The sequence below is a fragment of the Oncorhynchus masou genome, chromosome 12 (genome assembly GCF_036934945.1).
Source record: "Oncorhynchus masou masou isolate Uvic2021 chromosome 12, UVic_Omas_1.1, whole genome shotgun sequence".
NCBI lineage: Eukaryota > Metazoa > Chordata > Actinopteri > Salmoniformes > Salmonidae > Oncorhynchus > Oncorhynchus masou.
The window spans coordinates 92496452-92522651 of NC_088223.1; the positions used below are offsets into that span (position 1 = coordinate 92496452).

General features: G+C 45.1%; 1 protein-coding gene across 2 annotated transcripts in view; it reads left to right on the top strand.

Annotated features, from left to right (window-relative positions):
- LOC135551074 (globoside alpha-1,3-N-acetylgalactosaminyltransferase 1-like) overlaps positions 1-25980 on the top strand; it is a 39089-nt gene extending 13109 nt beyond the window's left edge. For both annotated transcript variants that reach the window (XM_064982466.1, XM_064982467.1), the window contains exons 2-11: positions 3939-3993; positions 4124-4159; positions 5582-5614; positions 6469-6504; positions 7368-7502; positions 8997-9048; positions 9431-9586; positions 17367-17491; positions 20536-20698; positions 20795-25980. In XM_064982466.1, the coding sequence (XP_064838538.1) occupies positions 3939-3993; positions 4124-4159; positions 5582-5614; positions 6469-6504; positions 7368-7502; positions 8997-9048; positions 9431-9586; positions 17367-17491; positions 20536-20698; positions 20795-20995 (992 nt within the window). In that variant the 3' untranslated portion in view covers positions 20996-25980. The remainder of the gene's footprint in view (positions 1-3938; positions 3994-4123; positions 4160-5581; positions 5615-6468; positions 6505-7367; positions 7503-8996; positions 9049-9430; positions 9587-17366; positions 17492-20535; positions 20699-20794) is intronic.
- Positions 25981-26200: the final 220 nt, after the last annotated feature.

Consider the following 26200-nt stretch of genomic DNA (forward strand, 5'->3'; position numbering starts at 1 on the left):
CCCTGTCGACCTGAAGGTTATCTTAAGAGCGGGTGATGTGGCGATGACGGGACTGGGGGTGGCATCCTCTCTCACATCAAAACAAAGCTGCAGATGAGAGACAGATGGAGAAGATTCATGCTAGGAGAGACCATGTGAGGTTATGACAGAGCCAAGTGCCGTTGTTGACTTTGTAGGCTAGCTGGCAGTGGCTGCGTTGTTGACACTACACTAATCAAGTCGTTCCGTTGAGTGTAATAATTTCTACAGTGCTGCTATTCGGGGGCTAGCTGGCTAGCTAGCAATGTTGATTACGTTACGTTACGTTAAAAGAACGACAATAGCTGGCTAGCTAGTTTCATACTCTACAACATCCGCAGAGTACGACCCTGCCTCACACAGGAAGCGGCGCAGGTCCTAATCCAGGCACTTGTCATCTCCCGTCTGGATTACTGCAACTCGCTGTTGGCTGGGCTCCCTGCCTGTGCCATTAAACCCCTACAACTCATCCAGAACGCCGCAGCCCGTCTGGTGTTCAACCTTCCCAAGTTCTCTCACGTCACCCCGCTCCTCCGCTCTCTCCACTGGCTTCCAGTTGAAGCTCGCATCCGCTACAAGACCATGGTGCTTGCCTACGGAGCTGTGAGGGGAACGGCACCGCAGTACCTCCAGGCTCTGATCAGGCCCTACACCCAAACAAGGGCACTGCGTTCATCCACCTCTGGCCTGCTCGCCTCCCTACCACTGAGGAAGTACAGTTCCCGCTCAGCCCAGTCAAAACTGTTCGCTGCTCTGGCCCCCCAATGGTGGAACAAACTCCCTCACGACGCCAGGACAGCGGAGTCAATCACCACCTTCCGGAGACACCTGAAACCCCACCTCTTTAAGGAATACCTAGGATAGGATAAAGTAATCCTTCTCACCCCCCCCCTTAAATGATTTAGATGCACTATTGTAAAGTGGCTGTTCCACTGGATGTCATAAGGTGAATTCACCAATTTGTAAGTCGCTCTGGATAAGAGCGTCTGCCAAATGACTTAAATGTAAATGTAGAAGAGAGATATCATGATTAAGCCTTGTATTTATTAATTCTAACACGGTCAGTCATCATAACCATCAGGAGGTGAAATGCAAAAATTACCAAGGATCATTAACTCTGGAACTCCTACATCGCTATCTGTATTTCAAAGCATCTCTTCAATAATAGTTCCTGTTGACCCGATCACGTGACCTCTCACCTCTGATCATGCTGTGACCTCTGTGTATTGCAGTCCCCTCTGGTGGTAGGCTTCTCTGAAAGCGGAGCAGTCCACCACAAGGATGGCAGCTGATGTCCGATTGGTGATCGCCATTGCGGTCCCTTCTGGTGATGTACCTTGGTAGGTTCCCTGGAAGCTGCAAAGTACCCCAGGAAGGACCAGGGGATGTCCTGGTTGGTGATCGCTGGTGCGCCCCCCCCCCTGGTGGTTTACCTTGGTAGGCTCCCTGAAAGCGGGGCATGCCGCCACAAGGATGGGCCACGGGTGTCCGGATAGGGACCCCCCCCCCCGGTGGTTTACCTTGGTAGGCTCCCTGAAAGCGGGGCCACGGGTGTCCGGATTTGGGGTCCCCGTTCCGGACCCATCGTCTGGTCGTCCAGACTGTAAGATCTGGGCAGTAACTTAGGCAGATGTTAACAACAACACACACACGCATGAAATATATATAATTACATTCATTCCCCAATGAGCGGCGTTGTGGCACTAAGTGATGGTTGTATGGGGACTTTGTTTATGGCTCTATCACTTCCTAAGTGTCAAACTGTGTCGAAGATGTCTGATCCTAACTGGGCTCAGGGGCGGTCCAGGATGTCTGACCCTAACTGGGCTCAGGGGCGGTCCAGGATGTCTGATCCTAACTGGGCTCAGGGGCGGTCCAGGATGTCTGACCCTAACTGGGCTCAGGGGCGGTCCAGGATGTCTGACCCTAACTGGGCTCAGGGGCGGTCCAGGATGTCTGACCCTAACTGGGCTCAGGGGCGGTCCAGGATGTCTGACCCTAACTGGGCTCAGGGGCGGTCCAGGATGTCTGACCCTAACTGGGCTCAGGGGCGGTCCAGGATGTCTGACCCTAACTGGGCTCAGGGGGGTCCAGGATGTCTGACCCTAACTGGGCTCAGGGGCGGTCCAGGATGTCTGACCCTAACTGGGCTCAGGGGCGGTCCAGGATGTCTGATCCTAACTGGGCTCAGGGGCGGTCCAGGATGTCTGATCCTAACTGGGCTCAGGGGCGGTCCAGGATGTCTGACCCTAACTGGGCTCAGGGGCGGTCCAGGATGTCTGACCCTAACTGGGCTCAGGGGCGGTCCAGGATGTCTGACCCGAACTGGGCTCAGGGGCGGTCCAGGATGTCTGACCCTAACTGGGCTCAGGGGCGGTCCAGGATGTCTGACCCTAACTGGGCTCAGGGGCGGTCCAGGATGTCTGACCCTAACTGGGCTCAGGGGCGGTCCAGGATGTCTGACCCTAACTGGGCTCAGGGGCGGTCCTCTGATTTAGTTCAAATCCAATTCCCTTTTTAAGTTTTCCTTCATTAAACAGTCCAAAATCACATTGTAAAATTGTGTAAACAGTATCATACTCACTCATTCATCTTATACAACAATTAGATGTAAACCTCATATCTGAGGCTATTATATAAACCGCGTAATGTGGCCACACTGTCTCCCATGAGCTTCCCCAAGTTGTAACAAACGGACCAGTTCGTAGCTGGATTCTTCACCGATCTTCTATACTTTCTCCGGAACATGACATTTGTTCTACCTGTGAGGTGGAAGGAATTGCTTTGTTCTCTATGAAAATGTACTCTGCCTCTCTACTATGTGGCTATGTGGCAGGGTCTTCTCAGGAATTTACGACCTCTGACCACAGCTGAAGTTGAAGGAGGCAGGGAGAGGGGGATGAGGTTGCTATACCCAAAGAGGCCAACGTCACGACACTGGGGACAGCAAGGAGTCATCAGGCCAGGTAGTCCTGAGGCATGGTCTTGGGCTGAGGTCCTCAGAGAGAGAAAGAGAGAATTAGAGAGGGCATACTTAAATTCACACAGGACACCGGATAGGACAGGAGAAGTACTCCAGATATAACAAACTGACCCTAGCCCCCCGACACATAAACTACTGCAGCATAAATACTGGAGGCTGAGACAGAAGGGGTCAGGAGACATTGTGGCCCCGTCCGACGACAGGGCCAACCAGAGGGTGCAACAGGAATCTGTGTGTGACCTCACCTGGTGTCCACACTAAGTGGCTGCAGAGTACTTTATACTGAAAAACATGAACGGACACACGAGGACAAACAATATAGCGTAGTTATAGAAATTATGATGTGTCTTACTATTCTCCATTGTTGGCCCTCTTCCCTGTTCTTTGAAGGTGGAAGGAGCCACAGTTATACACCTGAGCCTGTTTACTGCACAACACAATCCATCAATCAGATTGATATATGAATGTGTAGGTGTCTAATTGTTCTACAAAATGAAAAATCGAAATGGTTGACCGTTAAAATAGCCTGTTTTTGTACAGACATCACACCTTTACCTTAACAGCCCCCTCACCTGAGAAGGGACAGGAACTTGGAATTGAATAACTGATCCCATTTCCGTCCCATGCAGCAGGTGCATATCGTTACGAGGCCGATTTAACTAGCCTGTTTAATATTGATACTCGGGGTGTGAATGTTTGTTACCACTATTATCAATATTAGCAGGTTAGTTAATCAGTTTTGTAACAATATGCAAAAGGTGAAAGTCTCTCTTTCTTTTTTTTTTGTATTTTTTTAAAAAGATATTGATGTTATCTATTATGTGTCTACACATCAAATACACAGATATGATGACATTTTCATAAACTAATCTAAGTTTACAGTATTTGTTATTTTGCAGAAATATGACTTTGACTTTTTGTGTTCTTTGTTTCCCAGGACGTGAATATTTCCACCTTTCTTTAGTACTGGCTGCGGGAATGACTATCTGCTGGTAAGGACATCTGAGAAGCTGCAGACTAAACGTCAGATCTTTTTGTTGTTGCTTTATATTATTGTCATATATTATCATCTTTATTGTTGTTATTGATTTTATATAATTGTATATTCTCCTCTCAACAAAGGCTCGTCTTCTCATACTGTGCATCCGTGTCTCTCACGTAAGAAAACATTGTATTGTCTCATGCTGGTTGAAAGCTGTACTGTACGGTGTGACTGGGTTAAAGGGGAAACTGGCGGGATTCTGGGTTTTGTCTTATTTCTGTAGTGAACAGGATAAACTGGGTTTTTTTCTGGCCTCTTCCCAGAATTCTGTGTTTTGGGTTTCACAATTCCATTGTTTGGCAGGTTCTTTATTATTGGATGACGTGTAAGGTGATCCTGAATTGTCACCCGATTACTTATGTACTGCACTCCTTTACTAAATAGGGACAGGATGGTATTTGGGACACTCATTTACTAAATAGGGACAGGATGGTATTTGGGACACTCATTTACTAAATAGGGACAGGATGGTATTTGGGACACTCCTTTACTAAATAGGGACAGGGTGGTATTTGGGACACTCATTTACTAAATAGGGACAGGATGGTATTTGGGACACTACTTAGTGGTGGACCTGTGTGGCTGAGTTGGTTGAACACGGCACTTGCAAAACCAAGGATTGTGGATTTGATTCTCTCCATGGCCACACATATGAAAACTGTATGCATGATGTGGTGGTTAATTTCTTTACTATCAAATGAGGAGAGACAAACTTGTCACACAAGTCAGTTATACTTAAACTAAATCTTTATTCACGTATTAATAAGGGAGCAGGTTAGTACAACACACACATATAAAGTGAATTGATTGAGTGCTCTAAGATAATGATGGCTGGTTCGATGAATCCCCCTCAGATGATTCGTTGAGAGCCCCTAGACAAAAGTCCAAAGGTATTTTATAGCCAAGATACACCACCGTCAGTCTACATGACAAACAACAGATGTATGGAATGGGTCACAAGATTAAGATTAGTATGAAAGATACTTATATTTCACAGAATACATTATCTGCTTTAAAAACAGTTATCTTTGTGTAGAGACCAAGGTCTGGCCCCGCGTCATCTCTCCCTGGTACCTTACAGTACAGAACCATTAACTTGTGCTCTGGATTTGCTTTATCCTCAAAGACATCGTAATTCTTCCAGAGGCTCATGCTCAGTAGAACACAGATGAGCGTTCTAACAATCCCTTTATTCTGTTGCATAAAACAACAATTTTATTCAATAATAGCATTATAACAATTTTGTAATTTCCACTATAATGCAAATTAACTGGATACCCCACTCAGGTGTTTCTGTTTGGATGGGTGCTTAGACAGGTATCAAATTAACTGGATACCCCACTCAGGTGTTTCTGCTTAGACAGGTATCAAATGAACTGGATACCCCACTCAGGTGTTTCTGCTTAGACAGGTATCAAATGAACTGGATACCCCACTCAGGTATTTCTGCTTAGACGGGTGCTTAGACAGGTATCAAATGTAAGATAATTATCTCTGATCTCTGTTTACATCTCACTCTTTTCCTTCTCATCTGTCAGCCAGGTGAATCGCCAGGTTGTGCTGAATCACAGGTGAGCGAGTATCCGTACTACACTGGTGTGGCAGCTATCTTTTAAGTTTGGTGGAGGAGGAATAATGGTCTGGGGCTGTTTTTCTTGGTTCCGGTCCCTTAGTTCCAGGGAAGGGAAATCTTAACGCTACAGCATACAATGACATTCTAGACGATTCTGTGCTTCCAACTTTGTGGCAACAGTTTGGGGAAGGCCCTTTCCTGTTACTGCATGACAATTCCCCCGTGCACAAAGCGAGGTCCATACAGAAATGGTTTGTCGAGTTCGGTGTGGAAGAACTTGACTGGCCTGCACAGAGCCCTGACCTCAACCCCATTGAACACCTTTGGGATCAATTGGAATGCCGACTGTGAGCCAGGCTTAATCGCCCAACATCAGTGTCCGACCTCAATAATGCTCTTGTGGCTGAATAGAGGGAAGTCCCCGCAGCGATGTTCCAACATCGAGTGGAGGCTGTTATAGCAGCAAAGGGGGAACCAACTCCATATTAATGCCCATGATTTTGGAATGAGATTTTCGACGAGCTTATGCATGTCCGTCCTTTGGAGTGGTTGGGTTGAAAAGTGGAAGTCAAATTTTGGTGGACCTTGTGTGCAATTGACCAATAAAGTGATCTTTTACTATTGATATCTACATGTATGTTTCAAATAATGAATCAACCAAGTGTAGCCTGGTCCCAGATCAGTTTGTGCTACCATGCCACCAACCTTTTTGATTCCGAACATGAAGGAGTGACATGATGTCACAAACAAACTGGTAACCCAAGCATGTCTTATATCCTTGAACAAAATACATGATTATGTCAGGATCAGTCTGTGTCCGCTGAAAGTTAAGCGGCTCCCACTGTTTTTCAGATTACAGCACAAGCAAGCCAAACTGATGGAACCGGTGTAAGTGGCAGCAAAATGCAGATAGCAGAATTTCAATAGAGGTTTATTCTTTTATTCTACTCTATTTTCCATTATACCATTATGGTCAACGCGTTCTATGCAGTACATACCTATAAATGTCTCATAGTGTTACCACTAACGGCTGTTTATCTGGATTATCTTGGCGATTATCTAGCTGATTATGTTCTGAAAATAAAAATGTGCGTTATTATGATTATTATTATTATTAATTATTATTTATTATTATTAGTATTTATTATTATTATTATTATTAATTATTTATTATTATTATTATTATTTATTATTTATTATTATTATTATTCAGGAGGACTGAAGTGCCGATCCTGTGGCTGGTAAAAAACAAAGTTGTTATTTTTCATTTTTCCTTCTTTCTCCTTCTTCCTTTCTCCTCCTCCTCCTTCCTTTCTCCTCCTTCTTCCTTTCTCCTCCTTCTTCCTTTCTCCTCCTTCTTCCTTTCTCTTCTTCCTTTCTCCTCCTTCTTCCTTTCTCCTCCTTCTTCCTTTCTCTTCTTCCTTTCTCCTCCTTCTTCTCCCTTTATCCTTCTGCTTTCTTGTTCTTCCATCTCCTTTCTCCTACTTCCTTCTCTTTCTTCCTTTCTACTTCCTCTTCCATCTCCTTTCTACTACTTTCTACTTCCTCTCCTTTCTCCTACTTTCTACTTCCTCTTCCATCTCCTTTCTCCTACTTTCTACTCCTTACCTTTCTTCTTCTTTGTTCTCCTTCTTCCTTCTCTGTTCTCCTACTTCCTTTCTCCTACTTCCTTTCTCCTACTTCCTTTCTCCTTCCTTTCTCATTCTTCCTTCTTCCTTTGTCCTTCTCCTTCTTCTTTTGTCCTTCTTCAGGAGGACTGACGTGCTGACTGTAACCCCGTGGCTGGCTCCTATAGTCTGGGAAGGGACTTTTGACCCCCAGGTCATAGACGAGGCCTTTATGTCCCAAAACCTCACCATCGCTACCACCGTGTTTGCTGTAGGGAGGTAAGTCACAAGACTCCATGTGTAGTAACCTGTTGCAAAGGCAGTGGTTTACACCACTTCCTGTGTGCATGTGCCGCCGTTTATGCACATTTTGCAGCCCCTTGGGCCCAAAAATGTCTGCGTTATTCAAAACCTTATCATGGCGAGACTATTTTTGTGTCTCATCTGGTGTTAAGGATGTCTTGCTGCTTGCTTAATGAGTATCATTCCCCCCTAATTTGGCTCATAGTGAGGCTCGAACTCAGAACCTCTGCCCCACCCTACGGCAGGTAGCCTACTGGTTAAAGCGTTGGGCCAGTAACTCGAAAGGTTGCTGGATCGAATCCCCGAGCTGACAAGGTAAAATTCTGTCTCTCTTTACAAGGCGGGTAACCTTCTGTTTCCCAGGTGCCGAAGAAGTAGAGCCCCCCCCCCCCCCCGCAACCCTCTGATTCAGAGGGGTTGGGTTAAATGCGGAAGACACATTTCAGTTGAATACATTCTTACTCACTTACTTTATTGTCCCCATGGGGAAATTTTGTTGCAGTGTCATGTACACATTTAAAGTTGCGTTTAAATACAAAACAAAATTGACAATACAACTTTTATAACAGTTACGCACCAATAAAACTAATAATAGTAAGAAATAAGAAATAAAGCCTGAAATAATAAAAAATAAAAGACAGGCCTGACGGAGTCAATGGGAACATTCCCCGAGCTATTCAGGAGGGATATCACACCTGGCACAAATGATTGTCTCGTTCTGTTTTTCCTGCTGAGCGGTGCCCTATACCTGCGCCCAATACCTGCGCCCAGAGGGGAGTAATTCAATGTCCAAGGTACAGGGGGTGGCTTGGGTCTAAAATGATTTAGTGAGCCTTACGGAGGGCCCTGACCTTAAAGATCTCAGCCTGTCTAATGCTGTTGTACAACTGACTAGGAATCCCCCTTTCCTTTTCCTGAGGCGTCTTGCTCCGTCGCGCAGTGAGTTTCACAGATGACAAGATGCTACACTGGTACCTTGTTCCTGTACCCTATTGTCCTCTACCCCATAGGGGCCCTGGTTAAAAGTAGTTGTCAATAATGGGTAATAAGGTGTCATTTTAGAATTCACACTGTAGTGTGACGACCCTCCCACTCTGTCTGCTGTATTCTCTCTTTGTTCTTGTTTCCTTATTAGGATGCCGGTGGGCGGAGTTGGGTAATAAGGTGTCATTTTAGAATTCACACTGTAGCCTTATATCAATCGTTTTGCGTCATATATTCCCAATTGAATGCAATCTCGTGTTAATTCAGATTGTCTTGTCAAACTGTCTACACATAAACATTTTCACTTGCTTGTGCTATACCTGAATGTTTCATGTGGTTATTTTCCTCCAGATCCATGTAATTAATACACATCTGGATCTGTCACATCGATCCACCTCCTCATTTCTCCCCTCTATCCCATCTTTGGAAGATTTTTGGTTTTGTCGTTTCACATACTTGTTTTTCTATCTCTATTTGTCCTCACAGATACACTCGTTTTCTCCGGGACTTCTTAGAGTCAGCTGAGAAGCACTTCATGGTGAGAATCCGGAACCGTCTATCAAATGGATTGACTGGTATAGTCTAAAGAAGGTCCAGGGATTACTCATTAAAGGAATATTCTGGGCCCGTATTTATAAAGGGATTACTCATTAAAGGAACATTCTGGGGCCCTATTTATAAAAACTACTCTAGGACTAGGTCCACCCTGCCCATGTGATCTTATTCATTGGTCCACATATTTAATTCAATTTGTTTTAAATCAGTTTATTTCAATTCAAATTCAATAGAAAGTTCATCCCTTTCAATTAGTTTTAAATCTTTTTAATTCAAATTCGATAGAAAGTCCATCCCGTTCAATTAGTTTTAAATCCTTTTAATTGAAATCGATGTAAAGTTCACCCCGTTGAATGTGATTCCAGGTGGGGCTGGGCGTGCATTACTATGTGTTCACCGACCTGCCCGACGACGTGCCCAACAACGTGACTCTGGGTGTCGGCAGACTGCTCAGCATCGTGAGGGTGCCGAAGTTCGACCGCTGGCAGGAGATATCCCTCCGCCGTATGGAGCTCATCCAGGTTATTATAAATAATATATTACATTGTTATCACATTGAATGAAAGTTTATTTTCAGGATACAACATACTGTATGAGGCAAGGTAGAATGAAATGCTTACTAACAAGCTTCTGTCAGTACAGTAGCTATAGAAATACTATAGATGATCTACACATGCGCCAAACTGTCAACAGGACTATCAGTTGTAACACTCTTGATAATAGGCAACGGTTAGGCATAGGTTTAGGGTTAGGTTTAGTTTAGAGTTACGGAAAGGGTTAGGTTTAGTTTAGAGATAGGGTTAGGTTTGGTTTGGTTTGGTTTAGAGATAGGGTTAGATTTGGTTTAGGGATAGGGTCAGGTTTGGTTTAGAGATAGGGTTAGGTTTGGTTTAGAGATAGGGTTAGGTTAGGTTTGGTTTAGAGATAGGGTCAGGTTTGGTTTAGGGATAGGGTCAGGTTTGGTTTAGGGATAGGGTTAGGTTTGGTTTAGGGATAGGGTTAGGTTTGGTTTAGGGATAGGGTTAGGTTTGGTTTAGAGGTAGGGTCAGGTTTGGTTTAGGGATAGGGTTAGGTTTGGTTTAGGGATAGGGTTAGGTTTGGTTTAGGGATAGGGTCAGGTTTGGTTTGGTTTAGGGATAGGGTCAGGTTTGGTTTGGTTTAGGGATAGGGTCAGGTTTGGTTTAGGGATAGGGTCAGGTTTGGTTTGGTTTAGGGATAGGGTCAGGTTGGGTTTAGGGATAGGGTTAGGTTTGGTTTAGGGATAGGGTCAGGTTTGGTTTAGGAATAGGGTCAGGTTTGGTTTAGGGATAGGGTTAGGTTTGGTTTAGGGATAGGGTTAGGTTTGGTTTAGGGATAGGGTCAGGTTTGGTTTAGGGATAGGGTCTGGTTTGGTTTAGGGATAGGGTTAGGTTTGGTTTAGAGATTTGGTTTGGTTTAGAGATAGGGTTTGGTTTGGTTTAGAGATAGGGTTTGGTTTGGTTTAGGGATTTGGTTTGGTTTAGGGATAGGGTTTGGTTTGGTTTAGAGATAGGGTTTGGTTTAGGGATAGGGTTAGGTTTGGTTTAGAGATTTGGTTTGGTTTAGAGATAGGGTTTGGTTTGGTTTAGGGATAAGGTTTGGTTTGGTTTAGGGATAGGGTTAGGTTTGGTTTAGGGATAGGGTTAGGTTTGGTTTAGAGATAGGGTTAGGTTTGGTTTAGAGATAGGGTTAGGTTTGGTTTAGGAATAGGGTCAGGATTGGTTTAGGGATAGGGTTAGGTTTGGTTTAGGGATAGGGTCAGGTTTGGTTTGGTTTAAGGATAGGGTCAGGTTTGGTTTAGAGATAGGGTTTGGTTTGGTTTAGGGATAGGTTTAGGTTTGGTTTAGAGATAGGGTCAGGTTTGGTTTAGAGATAGGGTTAGGTTTGGTTTAGAGATAGGGTTAGGTTTGGTTTAGAGATAGGGTCAGGTTTGGTTTAGGGATAGGGTTAGGTTTGGTTTAGGGATAGGGTCAGGTTTGGTTTAGGGATAGGGTCAGGTTTGGTTTAGGGATAGGGTTAGGTTTGGTTTAGGGATAGGGTTAGGTTTGGTTTAGAGATAGGGTCAGGTTTGGTTTAGAAATAGGGTTAGGTTTGGTTTAGGGATAGGGTTTGGTTTGGTTTAGGGTTAGGTTTGGTTTAGAGATAGGGTCAGGTTTGGTTTAGAGATAGGGTTTGGTTTGGTTTAGAGATAGGGTCAGGTTTGGTTTAGAGATAGGGTTTGGTTTGGTTTAGGGTTAGGTTTGGTTTAGAGATAGGGTCAGGTTTGGTTTGGTTTAGGGATAGGGTCAGGTTTGGTTTAGAGATAGGGTTTGGTTTGGTTTAGGGTTTGGTTTGGTTTGGTTTAGGGTTTTTGGTTTAGAGGTTATAGGTTTTGGTTTAGAGATAGGGTTTGGTTTGGTTTAGGGAGATAGGGTTTGGTTTGGTTTAGGGATAGGGTTAGGTTTGGTTTAGGGAAAGGGTCAGGTTTGGTTTGGTTTAGGGATAGGGTCAGGTTTGGTTTGGTTTAGGGATAGGGTCAGGTTTGGTTTAGGGATAGGGTCAGGTTTGGTTTAGGGATAGGGTCAGGTTTGGTTTAGGGATAGGGTCAGGTTTGGTTTAGGGATAGGGTTAGGTTTGGTTTAGGGATAGGGTTAGGTTTGGTTTAGGGATAGGGTTAGGTTTGGTTTAGGGATAGGGTCTGGTTTGGTTTAGGGATAGGGTTAGGTTTGGTTTAGAGATAGGGTCAGGTTTGGTTTAGGGATAGGGTCTGGTTTGGTTTAGGGATAGGGTTAGGTTTGGTTTAGGGATAGGGTTTGGTTTAGAGATAGGGTTTGGTTTGGTTTAGAGATAGGGTTTGGTTTGGGTTAGGTTTGGTTTAGAGATAGGGTTAGGTTAGGTTTAGGTTTAGAGATAGGGTCAGGTTTGGTTTAGGGATAGGGTCAGGTTTGGTTTAGGGATAGGGTCAGGTTTGGTTTAGGGATAGGGTCAGGTTTGGTTTAGGGATAGGGTTAGGATTGGTTTAGGGATTTGGTTTAGGGTTAGGTTTGGTTTAGGGATAGGGTCAGGTTTGGTTTGGTTTAGGGATAGGGTTTAGGTTTGGTTTGGTTTAGGGATAGGGTTAGGTTTGGTTTAGGGATAGGGGTCAGGTTTGGTTTAGGGATAGGGTTAGGTTTGGTTTAGGGATAGGGATTTGGTTTAGGGGGTTAGGTTTGGTTTAGGGAAAGGGTCAGGTTTGGTTTGGTTTAGGGATAGGGTCAGGTTTGGTTTGGGATTTTTGGTTTAGGATAGGGTCAGGTTTGGTTTAGGGATTTAGGTTTGGTTTAGGGTCAGGTTTGGTTTAGGGATAGGGTTAGGTTTGGTTTGGTTTAGGGATAGGGTTTTGGTTTGGTTTAGGGATAGGGTTAGGTTTGGTTTAGGGATAGGGTCTGGTTTGGTTTAGGGATAGGGTTAGGTTTGGTTTAGGGATAGGGTCAGGTTTGGTTTAGGGATAGGGTCTGGTTTGGTTTAGGGATAGGGTTAGGTTTGGTTTAGGTTTAGGGATAGGGTTAGGTTTGGTTTAGGGATAGGGTCTGGTTTGGTTTAGGGATAGGGTCTGGTTTGGTTTAGGGATAGGGTTAGGTTTGGTTTAGGGATAGGGTTTGGTTTGGTTTAGAGATAGGGTTTGGTTTGGTTTAGGGATTTGGTTTGGTTTAGGGATAGGGTTTGGTTTGGTTTAGAGATAGGGTTTGGTTTGGTTTAGGGATAGGGTTAGGTTTGGTTTAGGGATAGGGTTAGGTTTGGTTTAGAGATAGGGTTAGGTTTGGTTTAGAGATAGGGTTAGGTTTGGTTTAGGGATAGGGTCAGGATTGGTATAGGGTTAGGTTTGGTTTAGGGATAGGGTCAGGTTTGGTTTGGTTTAGGGATAGGGTCAGGTTTGGTTTAGAGATAGGGTTTGGTTTGGTTTAGGGATAGGTTTAGGTTTGGTTTAGAGATAGGGTCAGGTTTGGTTTAGAGATAGGGTTAGGTTTGGTTTAGAGATAGGGTTAGGTTTGGTTTAGAGATAGGGTTTGGTTTAGGGATAGGGTTAGGTTTGGTTTAGGGATAGGGTCAGGTTTGGTTTAGGGATAGGGTCAGGTTTGGTTTAGGGATAGGGTTAGGTTTGGTTTAGAGATTTGGTTTGGTTTAGAGATAGGGTTGGTTTGGTTTAGAGATAGGGTTTGGTTTGGTTTAGAGATAGGGTTTGGTTTGGTTTAGGGATTTGGTTTGGTTTAGGGATAGGGTTTGGTTTGGTTTAGAGATAGGGTTTGGTTTAGGGATAGGGTTAGGTTTGGTTTAGAGATTTGGTTTGGTTTAGAGATAGGGTTTGGTTTGGTTTAGGGGTTTGGTTTGGTTTGGTTTAGGGATAGGGTTAGGTTTGGTTTAGGGATAGGGTTAGGTTTGGTTTAGAGATAGGGTTAGGTTTGGTTTAGAGATAGGGTTAGGTTTGGTTTAGGAATAGGGTCAGGATTGGTTTAGGGATAGGGTTAGGTTTGGTTTAGGGATAGGGTCAGGTTTGGTTTGGTTTAAGGATAGGGTCAGGTTTGGTTTAGAGATAGGGTTTGGTTTGGTTTAGGGATAGGTTTAGGTTTGGTTTAGAGATAGGGTCAGGTTTGGTTTAGAGATAGGGTTAGGTTTGGTTTAGAGATAGGGTTAGGTTTGGTTTAGAGATAGGGTCAGGTTTGGTTTAGGGATAGGGTTAGGTTTGGTTTAGGGATAGGGTCAGGTTTGGTTTAGGGATAGGGTCAGGTTTGGTTTAGGGATAGGGTTAGGTTTGGTTTAGGGATAGGGTTAGGTTTGGTTTAGAGATAGGGTCAGGTTTGGTTTAGAAATAGGGTTAGGTTTGGTTTAGGGATAGGGTTTGGTTTGGTTTAGGGTTAGGTTTGGTTTAGAGATAGGGTCAGGTTTGGTTTAGAGATAGGGTTTGGTTTGGTTTAGAGATAGGGTCAGGTTTGGTTTAGAGATAGGGTTTGGTTTGGTTTAGGGTTAGGTTTGGTTTAGAGATAGGGTCAGGTTTGGTTTGGTTTAGGGATAGGGTCAGGTTTGGTTTAGAGATAGGGTTTGGTTTGGTTTAGGGTTTGGTTTGGTTTGGTTTAGGGTTAGGTTTGGTTTAGAGATAGGGTCAGGTTTGGTTTGGTTTAGGGATAGGGTCAGGTTTGGTTTAGGGTTAGGGTTAGGGTTAGGTTTGGTTTAGAGATAGGGTTAGGTTAGGTTTGGTTTAGAGATAGGGTCAGGTTTGGTTTAGGGATAGGGTCAGGTTTGGTTTAGGGATAGGGTTAGGTTTGGTTTAGGGATAGGGTCAGGTTTGGTTTGGTTTAGGGATAGGGTCAGGTTTGGTTTAGGGATAGGGTTAGGTTTGGTTTAGGGATAGGGTCAGGTTTGGTTTAGGGATAGGGTTAGGTTTGGTTTAGGGATAGGGTTAGGTTTGGTTTAGGGATAGGGTCAGGTTTGGTTTGGTTTAGGGATAGGGTCAGGTTTGGTTTAGGGATAGGGTCAGGTTTGGTTTAGGGATAGGGTCAGGTTTGGTTTAGGGATAGGGTCAGGTTTGGTTTAGGGATAGGGTCAGGTTTGGTTTAGGGATAGGGTCAGGTTTGGTTTAGGGATAGGGTTAGGTTTGGTTTAGGGATAGGGTTAGGTTTGGTTTAGGGATAGGGTTAGGTTTGGTTTAGGGATAGGGTCTGGTTTGGTTTAGGGATAGGGTTAGGTTTGGTTTAGAGATAGGGTCAGGTTTGGTTTAGGGATAGGGTCTGGTTTGGTTTAGGGATAGGGTTAGGTTTGGTTTAGGGATAGGGTTTGGTTTAGAGATAGGGTTTGGTTTGGTTTAGAGATAGGGTTTGGTTTGGTTTAGGGATTTGGTTTGGTTTAGGGATAGGGTTTGGTTTGGTTTAGAGATAGGGTTTGGTTTGGTTTAGGGATAGGGTTAGGTTTGGTTTAGGGATAGGGTTAGGTTTGGTTTAGAGATAGGGTTAGGTTTGGTTTAGAGATAGGGTTAGGTTTGGTTTAGGAATAGGGTCAGGATTGGTATAGGGTTAGGTTTGGTTTAGGGATAGGGTCAGGTTTGGTTTGGTTTAGGGATAGGGTCAGGTTTGGTTTAGAGATTTGGTTTGGTTTAGGGATAGGTTTAGGTTTGGTTTAGAGATAGGGTCAGGTTTGGTTTAGAGATAGGGTTAGGTTTGGTTTAGAGATAGGGTTAGGTTTGGTTTAGAGATAGGGTCAGGTTTGGTTTAGGGATAGGGTTAGGTTTGGTTTAGGGATAGGGTTAGGTTTGGTTTAGGGATAGGGTCAGGTTTGGTTTAGGGATAGGGTCAGGTTTGGTTTAGGGATAGGGTCAGGTTTGGTTTAGGGATAGGGTCAGGTTTGGTTTAGAGATAGGGTCAGGTTTGGTTTAGGGATAGGGTCAGGTTTGGTTTAGGGATAGGGTCAGGTTTGGTTTAGGGATAGGGTCAGGTTTGGTTTAGGGATAGGGTCAGGTTTGGTTTAGGGATAGGGTTAGGTTTGGTTTAGGGATAGGGTTAGGTTTGGTTTAGAGATAGGGTCAGGTTTGGTTTAGAAATAGGGTTAGGTTTGGTTTAGAGATAGGGTCAGGTTTGGTTTAGAGATAGGGTTTGGTTTGGTTTAGAGATAGGGTTTGGTTTGGTTTAGGGTTAGGTTTGGTTTAGAGATAGGGTCAGGTTTGGTTTGGTTTAGGGATAGGGTCAGGTTTGGTTTAGAGATAGGGTTTGGTTTGGTTTAGGGTTTGGTTTGGTTTAGGGTTAGGTTTGGTTTAGAGATAGGGTCAGGTTTGGTTTAGAGATAGGGTTTGGTTTGGTTTAGGGATAGGGTTAGGTTTGGTTTAGAGATAGGGTCAGGTTTGGTTTGGTTTAGGGATAGGGTCAGGTTTGGTTTAGGGTTAGGGTTAGGTTTGGTTTAGGGATAGGGTCAGGTTTGGTTTAGGGATAGGGTTAGGTTTGGTTTAGGGATAGGGTTAGGTTTGGTTTAGGGATAGGGTTAGGTTTGGTTTAGGGATAGGGTTAGGTTTGGTTTAGAGATAGGGTTAGGTTTGGTTTAGGGTTAGGTTTGGTTTAGGGATAGGGTCAGGTTTGGTTTAGGGATAGGGTTAGGTTTGGTTTAGGGATAGGGTTAGGTTTGGTTTAGGGTTAGGTTTGGTTTAGGGATAGGGTCAGGTTTGGTTTAGGGATAGGGTTAGGTTTGGTTTAGGGATAGGGTTAGGTTTGGTTTAGGGATAGGGTTAGGTTTGGTTTAGGGATAGGGATAGGGTCAGGTTTGGTTTAGGGATAGGGATAGGGTTAGGTTAGGTTTGGTTTAGGGATAGGGTTAGGTTTGGTTTAGGGATAGGGATAGGGTCAGGTTTGGTTTAGGGATAGGGCCAGGTTTGGTTTAGAGATAGGGTTAGGTTTGGTTTAGGGATAGGGATAGGGTCAGGTTTGGTTTAGGGATAGGGATAGGGTTAGGTTTGGTTTAGGGATAGGGTTAGGGTCAGGTTTGGTTTAGGGATAGGGTCAGGTTTGGTTTAGGGATAGGGTCAGGTTTGGTTTAGGGATAGGGTTAGGTTTGGTTTAGGGATAGGGTCAGGTTTGGTTTAGGGATAGGGTCAGGTTTGGTTTAGGGATAGGGTTAGGGTCAGGTTTGGTTTAGGGATAGGGTTAGGTTTGGTTTAGGGATAGGGTCAGGTTTGGTTTAGGGATAGGGTTAGGTTTGGTTTAGAGATAGGGTCAGGTTTGGTTTAGGGATAGGGTCAGGTTTGGTTTAGGGATAGGGTCAGGTTTGGTTTAGGGATAGGGTCAGGTTTGGTTTAGGGATAGGGTCAGGTTTGGTTTAGGGATAGGGTCAGGTTTGGTTTAGGGATAGGGTCAGGTTTGGTTTAGGGATAGGGTCAGGTTTGGTTTAGGGATAGGGTCAGGTTTGGTTTAGGGATAGGGATAGGGTTAGGTTTGGTTTAGGGATAGGGTCAGGTTTGGTTTAGGGATAGGGTTAGGTTTGGTTTAGGGATAGGGTCAGGTTTGGTTTGGTTTAGGGATAGGGTCAGGTTTGGTTTAGGGATAGGTTTAGCGTTAGGGATAGGTTTAGAATTAGTTTAGAGATGGGGATAGGGTTGGGGTTAAGTTATGATGATATGCCTATTGTGGTGGTGCATACTAGATAGTTGAAATGTTGTTGACTATGGACTTTGTGTATTTCTATCTTGTTAGCCCTGCCCTACAAACTAAATTTCCATCTGAGGACAAAGTGTTATTTGGTTGGTTGGTTGATTTAATATCTACTGAACATCCACCATGTATTTGGGAGCAGACTGCCATTAAGGATCACATCCACTGGGGGGCGAACTACATATTCTGCCTGGACGTAGACATGAGGTTCCACGGCCGTGTGGGTTCCGAAGCTCTGGGGAGACTGGTGGGCGCCATCCACCCCTGGTAATACTTCCTTAGAGCCAGCATCCACCCCTGGTAATACTTCCTTAACGGGCCAGCATCCACCCCTGGTAATACTTACTTAGAGCCAGCATCCACCCCTGGTAATACTTCCTTAAAGAGCCAGCATCCACCCCTGGTAATACTTCATTAGAGCCAGCATCCACCTCTGGTAATACTTCATTAGAACCAGCATCCCCCCTGGTAATACTTCATTAGAGCCAGCATCCACCCCTGGTAATACTTATATAATATAATAATAATATATCCCATTTAGCAGACGCTTTTGTCCAAAGCGACTTACAAGTCGGCTGGGGCCACTACTTTTACATATGGGTGGCCCCAGCGGGAATCGAACCCACGACGCTTGGCGTTGCAAGCGCCATGCTCTACCGACTGAGCCACACAGGACCCAGCATCCACAGGACCCAGCATCCACCTCTGGTAATACTTCCTTAATTAAAGGGCCAGCATCCACCCCTGGTAATACTTCCTTAAAGGGCCAGCATCCACCCCTGGTAATACTTACTTAGAGCCAGCATCCACCCCTGGTAATAATTACTTAGAGCCAGCATCCACCCCTGGTAATACTTCCTTAGAGCCAGCATCCACCCCTGGTAATACTTACTTAGAGCCAGCATCCACCCCTGGTAATACTTACTTAGAGCCAGCATCCACCCCTGGTAATAATTACTTAGAGCCAGCATCCACCCCTGGTAATACTTCCTTAGAGCCAGCATCCACCCCTGGTAATACTTACTTAGAGCCAGCATCCACCACTGGTAATACTTACTTAGAGCCAGCATCCACCCCTGGTAATAATTACTTAGAGCCAGCATCCACCTATGGTAATACTTACTTAGAGCCAGCATCCACCCCTGGTAATACTTGCTTAAAGAGCCAGCATCCACCCCTGGTAATACTTACTTAGAGCCAGCATCCACCTCTGGTAATACTTCCTTAGAGCCAGCATCCACCCCTGGTAATACTTCCTTAGAGCCAGCATCCACCCCTGGTAATACTTCCTTAGAGCCAGCATCCACCCCTGGTAATACTTACTTAAAGGGCCAGCATCCACCCCTGGTAATACTTCCTTAAAGGGCCAGCATCCACCCCTGGTAATACTTCCTTAAAGGGCCAGCATCCACCCCTGGTAATACTTCCTTAAAGGGCCAGCATCCACCCCTGGTAATACTTCCTTAAAGGGCCAGCACCCACTCCTGGTAATACTTCATTAAAGGGCCAGCATCCACCCCTGGTAATACTTCCTTAAAGGGCCAGCATCCACCCCTGGTAATACTTCCTTAAAGGGCCAGCATCCACCCCTGGTAATACTTCCTTAAAGGGCCAGCACCCACTCCTGGTAATACTTCCTTAAAGGGCCAGCATCCACCCCTGGTAATACTTACTTAGAGCCAGCATCCCCCCTGGTAATAATTCCTTAGAGCCAGCATCCACCCCTGGTAATACTTACTTAGAGCCAGCATCCACCCCTGGTAATACTTAGAGCCAGCATCCACCGCTGGTAATACTTACTTAAAGGGCCAGCATCCACCCCTGGTAATACTTACTTAAAGAGCCAGCATCCACCACTGGTAATACTTCCTTAGAGCCAGCATCCACCCCTGGTAATACTTCATTAGAGCCAGCATCCCCCCAGGTAATACTTACTTAAAGGGCCAGCATCCACCCCTGGTAATAATTCCTTAACGGGCCAGCATCCACCCCTGGTAATAATTCCTTAACGGGCCAGCATCCACCCCTGGTAATAATTACTTAGAGCCAGCATCCACCCCTGGTAATACTTACTTAGAGCCAGCATCCACCTCTGGTAATACTTCATTAGAGTCAGCATCCCCCCAGGTAATACTTACTTAGAGCCAGCATCCACCCCTGGTAATAATTACTTAGAGCCAGCATCCCCCCAGGTAATACTTACTTAAACGGCCAGCATCCACCCCTGGTAATATTTCATTAGAGCCAGCATCCCCCCAGGTAATACTTACTTAGAGCCAGCATCCACCCCTGGTAATACTTACTTAAAGGGCCAGCATCCACCCCTGGTAATAATTCCTTAACGGGCCAGCATCCACCCCTGGTAATAATTCCTTAACGGGCCAGCATCCACCCCTGGTAATAATTCCTTAACGGGCCAGCATCCACCCCTGGTAATACTTCCTTAGAGCCAGCATCCACCGCTGGTAATACTTCCTTAGAGCCAGCATCCACCTCTGGTAATACTTCATTAGAGTCAGCATCCCCCCAGGTAATACTTACTTAGAGCCAGCATCCACCCCTGGTAATAATTACTTAGAGCCAGCATCCACCCCCAGGTAATACTTACTTAGAGCCAGCATCCCCCCAGGTAATACTTACTTAAACGGCCAGCATCCACCCCTGATAATACTTACTTAAAGGGCCAGCATCCACCCCTGGTAATACTTACTTAAAGGGCCAGCATCCACCCCTGGTAATACTTCCTTAGAGCCAGCATCCACCCCTGGTAATATTTCATTAGAGCCAGCATCCCCCCAGGTAATACTTACTTAGAGCCAGCATCCACCCCTGGTAATACTTCCTTAAAGGGCCAGCATCCACCCCTGATAATACTTACTTAAAGGGCCAGCATCCACCCCTGGTAATACTTACTTAAAGGGCCAGCATCCACCCCTGGTAATACTTCATTAGAGCCAGCATCCACCCCTGGTAATACTTACTTAGAGCCAGCATCCACCCCTGGTAATACTTACTTAAAGGGCCAGCATCCACCCCTGGTAATACTTACTTAGAGCCAGCATCCACCCCTGGTAATAATTCCTTAAAGGGCCAGCATCCACCCCTGGTAATACTTAACTCATTTAAAACTCTGATGGAGGAAAATTTTGTTGACCCCTCTTTTATTGTGTGCACCTACATACTGACTACTTCCTGTTGACCTCTTGTCAGGTCTACCTCACAAAGATGGTTTCTAACCTCAAGGGTTATTTTTTTTAAAATTTTTATTTAAAGGTGAAGTAACAATACAAAACTATCTTGTGTTTTTGCAGGTTCTACATGTACCCCCGGAGCCAGTTCCCCTACGAGCGGAGGGCCGTCTCCACAGCCTACATACCCATGGACCAGGGAGACTTCTACTACCAGGCCAACATATTCGGAGGAGCGTTGGAAGATGTTCACCGGCTGACCAAGACGTGCAGGGAGCACCTGGAGGTAGGTACCAACACACGCAGGAATACGGTTAGTCACTCACGTACAGTACTCACCCCACCCCATCCCTCCTCTACCCTTCCCCCTTCCTCCCTCTAGGTTGATAAGTCAGTGGGCGTGGAGGCTGTGTGGCAGGAAGAGAGTCACCTGAATTGGTACCTGTTGAGGAACAAGCCCACCAAGCTCCTGTCACCGGAGTATGTTTGGGACGACGCTAAAGTACGGAATGCCAAGGAGATAAAACTGGTCCGCTTCTCCTCTGTCATTAAGAACAAGGCAGAGGTCAGGGAGAACCTCTGAGAGAAGAAAATAATATATGTCTTTGACACAAGCTGCAGGGAAGAGAGGAGAAAAGTGGAGAGGATGGAAGGAGGAGAGGAAAGAGGGAAGGAGGAGAGGAGAGGAGGACCTGAACTGTCTTAAGACAACTAGGACTGAGAGAGGAGAGGAGAGGAGAGGAGAGGAGAGGAGAGGAGAGGAGAGGAGAGGAGAGGAGAGGAGAGGAGAGGAGAGGAGAGGAGAGGAGAGGAGAGGAGAGGGAACACTTATCTTTAATACAGATCATTACTTTACCTGGTTATATTTTTGCACACTGCACTTTTGGTTCAGTGAAATGTGGGTTTGTTCTTGTTTTAGTGTCTTTGTGACATAGGCTATGCTCGAAACGACACCCTAGAACTCCTGGTTAAGAAGTGCACTATTTAGGGTGCCAACTCAGACTTAGCTACCTTTACTTTATGTACCATGGGGTCCATCATTTTTGGCATGTTTGATAAAGATGGGGAAAAAATACTGTATAAAATAAATAATACTATATTGTAAGCCTATGCTCAAAGAAATTGGGTAATTATATTATAATACAATTTCTCAGAGAAACGTCTTTTTTTAAACAATTAATAATGAAAGAAAGATCTGGGTTAAAATGATCAGGACCTCTGTTTTCAGTCCTCCAGCACCCTGCGGGGATAGCGGCACTGAGCCTTTGTTCAAGGTCACGCGGTAACAGTCACACCCCTCACCTTAAAAAAAGGCCATATTATTCTTACGATCAGGGACAAGTGTATGTTATTTTTGTACGTATCTGTTAGTGCTTGAATGCAAATACAAACAAGTTATTGTTTTAAATGAACAAAATCTCTAATTAGTGCTTGTAGCAGAGTCACAGCCGGTTAAGATCTTACATAACACGAGGTTCTTTAGTGATAATCCAGTAATGTAACACATTATCTGATAAATTACTTAGTTGACTACACCAACTCTACACCAACTCTTCACCAACCCTATACCAACTCTACACCAACTCTATACCAACCCTATACCAACCCTATACCAACCCTATACCAACCCTATACCAACCCTATACCAACCCTATACCAACCCTATACCAACCCTATACCAACCCTACACCAACCCTACACCAACCCTACACCAACCCTACACCAACTCTTCACCAACCCTATACCAACCCTATACCAACCCTATACCAACCCTACACCAACTCTTCACCAACCCTATACCAACTCTACACCAACTATACACCAACTCTATATAAATTATATACCAACCCTATACCAACCCTATACCAACCCTATACCAACTCTACACCAACTCTTCACCAACCCTATACCAACTCTACACCAACTCTACACCAACCCTATACCAACCTATACCAACTCTACACCAACCTCTACATAAACTCTACACCAACTCTATACCAACTCTACACCAACTCTACACCAACTCTACACCAACTCTACACCAACTCTATACCAACTCTATACCAACTCTATACCAACTCTATACCAACTCTACACCAACCCTATACCAACCCTACACCAACTCTACACCAACCTCTACACAAACTCTACACCAACTCTACACCAACTCTATACCAACTCTACACCAACTCTATATAAATTATATACCAACTCTATATAAATTATATACCAACTCTATATAAACTCTATACCAACTCTATACCAACTCTATATAAATGCTATACCAACTCTATACCAACTCTACACAACTCTACACCAACTCTACACCAACTCTCTACCAACTCTATGCAAACTCTATACCAACTCTACATAAACTCTACACCAACTCTCTACCAACTCTATATAAACTCTATACCAACTCTATACCAACTCTATATAAACTCTACACCAACTCTATATAAACTCTACACCAACTCTACACCAACTCTACACCAACTCTACACCAACTCTACACCAACTCTATACCAACTCTATCTACACTATATCAACACTGTGAAATCAAATTTAGTTGATCATACACACATGGTTAGCAGATGTTATTGTGAGTGAAGTGAAATGCTTATGCTTCTAGTTCTGACAGTGCAGCAATATCTAACATGTAATCTAACAATTCAACAACAACTACCTAATACACACAAATCTAAGTAAGGAATGGAATAAGAATACATAAATAAATGGATGAGCGATGACAAAGCAGCATAGGCAAGATGCAATAGATGGTATAAAATACAGTATATACATATGATATGGGTAATGCAAGATATGTAAACATTATTAAAGTGGCATTATTCAAGTGACGAGTGATCCATTTATTTAAGTGGCCACAGATTTTTTAAGTCTGTATGTAGGCAGCAGCCTCTCTGTGTTAGTGATGTCTGATGGCCTTGAGATACAAGCTGTTTTCAGTCTCTTGGTCCCACCTGTACTGACCTCACCTTCTGGATGATAGCGGGGTGAACAGGCAGTGGCTTGTGTGGTTTTTGTCCTTGATGATCTTATTGGCCTTCTTTATGACATCGGGAGCTGTAGATGTCCTGGAGGGCAGGCAGTGTGCCCCCGGTGATGCGTTGTGCAGACTACACCACCCTCTGGAGAGCGTTGCGATTGTGGGTGGTGCAGTTGCCGTACCAGGTGGTAAAACAGCCCAACAGGATGCTCTCAGTTGTACATCTGTAAAAGTTTGTGAGGGTTTTAGGTGACAAGCCAAATTTCTTCAACCTCCAGCCTGTCTGTGTGGGTGGACCATTTCAGTTTGTCCGTGAGGTGTACCCCAAGGATCTTTAAACTTTCCAACTTCTCCACTGCTGTCCTGTTGTAGTGGATAGGGGGGTGCTCCCTCTGCTGTTTCCTGAAGTCCACGATCATCTCCTTTGTTTTGTTGACCTTGCTGCCACAACACTCTGAGTGCCCTCACCTCCTCCCCTGTAGGCTGTCTCGTCGTTGTTGGTAATCAAGCCCACTATTGTTGTGTCGTCTGCAAACTTAATGATTGAGTTGCATGGCCATGCAGTCATGGTTGAACAGGGAGTACAGGAGGGGACTGAGCACACACCTTTGTGGGGCCACAGTGTTGAGGATCAGCGGAGTGGAGGTGTTGTTTCCTACCTTCACCACCTGGGGGCGGCCCGGCAGGAAGTCCAGGATCCAATTGTACAGGGTAGGGTTGAGACCCAGGGCCTCAAGCTTAGTGATGAGCTTGGAGGGTACTATGGTTTTGAATGCTGAGCTATAGTCAGTGAACAGCATTCTTACATAAGTATTCCTCTTGTCCAGGTGGGTTAGGGCAGTGTGCAGTGTTATGATGATGCATTGTCTGTGGACCTATTGGGGTGTTAAGCAAATTGAAGTGGGTCTAGGTTGACAGGTAAGGTGGAGGTGATATGATCCTTGACTAGCCTCTCAAAGCACTTCACGATGACAGAAGTGAGTGCTATGGGGCGATAGTAATTTTAGTTCAATTACCTTTGCCTTCTTGGGTACAGGAACACTGGTGGCCATCTTGAAGCATGTGGGACATCAGACTGGGATAGGAAGGTGTTGAATATGTCCGTAAACACAATCGCCAGCTCAAGTTCCTTGAGGGCCGTTGTGGAATCGGTTTGAGGGGGACATACACAGCTGTGTCAATGACCGAGGAGAATTCTCTTGGGAGATAATACGGTTGTCATTTGATTGTGAGGAATTCTACGTCAGGTGAACAAATGGACTTGAGTTCATACACCCCCGCCCTTCTTCCTTGAGAGCTGTTTATTCCTGTCGTCACGAAGTACAAAGAATCAAGGTTGCTATACCGACTTCGACAGCATATCCCAAGAGAGCCATGTTTCCGTGAAACAGAGAATGTTACAATCCCTGATGTCTCTCTGGAAAGCAACCCTTTCGTCGACTTTGTTAACTAGGGACTGGATATTAGTGAGTAATATACTCGGAAGCGGTGGGTGGGGTGCCCGCTGACCAGAAGACCGCTCTGTCTACCTCTTCTCTGGCGGCGTTGTTTTGGGTCAGCTTCTGGAATCAGTTCAAATGCCATGGGTAGTTTGGACAAAGGATCCTTCGGGAAAGTCGTATTCCTGGTTGTAGTGCTGGTAAGTTGACGTGTCTCTGATATTTATTTAATAGTTCTTCCCGCCTGTATGTAATAACACTTAAGGTTTTCTGGGCCGAGCAGTGTTAGAAATAATACACAAAAAACGAAATAAAGTTTCCTAAGGACTAGAAGCGAGGCAGCCCTCCATCTTGTTCACATAGCAACACTATCAACACCACATCAATGCAAGAACCTGCCGCCCCTACACTCTAACCATTAGGCTACCTGCCGCCCCTACACTCTAACCACTAGGCTACCTGCCCCCCCTACACTCTAACCACTAGGCTACCTGCCCCCCCTACACTCTAACCACTAGGCAACCTGCCGCCTCTACACTCTAACCACTAGGTTACCTGCCGCCCCTACACTCTAACCACTAGGCTACCTGCGCCCCTATACTCTAACCACTAGGCTACCTGCCGCCCCTACACTCTAACCACTAGGCTACCTGCCCCCACTACATTCTAACCACTAGGCTACCTGCCCCCCCCCCCCCCCTACACTCTAACCACTAGGCTACCTGCCGCCCCTACACTCTAACCACTAGGCTACCTGCCGCCCCTACACTCTAACCACTAGGCTACCTGCTATCCCTACACTCTAACCACTAGGCTACCTGCTATCCCTACACTCTAACCACTAGGCTACCTGCTATCCCTACACTCTAACCACTAGGCTACCTGCTATCCCTACACTCTAACCACTAGGCTACCTGCTATCCCTAATATAATAATAATAATAATAATAATAATAATCCCTACACTCTAACCACTAGGCTACCTGCTATCCCTACACTCTAACCACTAGGCTACCTGCTATCCCTACACTCTAACCACTAGGCTACCTGCCACCCCTACACTCTAACCACTAGGCTACCTGCTATCCCTACACTCTAACCACTAGGCTACCTGCTATCCCTACACTCTAACCACTAGGCTACCTGCCCCCCCCTACACTCTAACCACTAGGCTACCTGCCACCCCTACACTCTAACCACGAGGCTACCTGCTATCCCTACACTCTAACCACTAGGCTACCTGCTATCACTACACTCTAACCACTAGGCTACCTGCTATCCCTACACTCTAACCACTAGGCTACCTGCCCCCCCCCTACACTCTAACCACTAGGCTACCTGCC